This window comes from Sinocyclocheilus anshuiensis, unplaced genomic scaffold (genome assembly GCF_001515605.1).
Source record: "Sinocyclocheilus anshuiensis isolate Anshui unplaced genomic scaffold, SAMN03320099.WGS_v1.1 scaffold2955, whole genome shotgun sequence".
Lineage (NCBI taxonomy): Eukaryota > Metazoa > Chordata > Actinopteri > Cypriniformes > Cyprinidae > Sinocyclocheilus > Sinocyclocheilus anshuiensis.
Window position 1 is genome coordinate 13,315 of NW_015552787.1, and position 413 is coordinate 13,727.

Below are 413 nucleotides of genomic sequence, written 5' to 3' on the forward strand. Positions count from 1 at the left end.
CAGCAGGAAGAGACGGGGTGATGAGTGTTTGTTTGGATGTAATAATCAGTCCTGGAGTTTGTTCTGCACTCACTCCAGTTACTCTTTCATACACAATAAGATACAGACTGCTCTCCCTGTGAAGTCCATCAGCACCAGCAGGAGAATAGGAGTGTATGTGGATCAGAGTGCAGGAACTCTGTCCTTCTACAGCGTCTCTGACACAATGAGCCTCATCCACACAGTCCAGACCACATTCACTCAGCCGCTCTATCCTGGGTTTTATATTTTTATTGGGTCAACAGTGAAACTGATTTGATGTATCAGAATAGATTGACGAGTTATTATACCCATAATTCTTTGAGCTGCATGATAAATCAGTAACTGTAATAAATCCTCATATAGATAGTAAGATCAGTGTGTGTGTGTGTGTG

The 413-nt window shown here is 42.1% G+C and overlaps 1 protein-coding gene across 1 annotated transcript in view; it reads left to right on the forward strand.

The window, feature by feature from the left end:
- The window catches only part of LOC107667913 (ribonuclease inhibitor-like), a 12,560-nt gene extending 12,539 nt beyond the window's left edge, over positions 1-21 (forward strand). The window contains exon 6 of the mRNA XM_016459654.1: positions 4-21. Coding sequence (XP_016315140.1) covers positions 4-21 — 18 coding nt within the window. The remainder of the gene's footprint in view (positions 1-3) is intronic.
- The last annotated feature ends 392 nt before the right edge of the window (positions 22-413 follow it).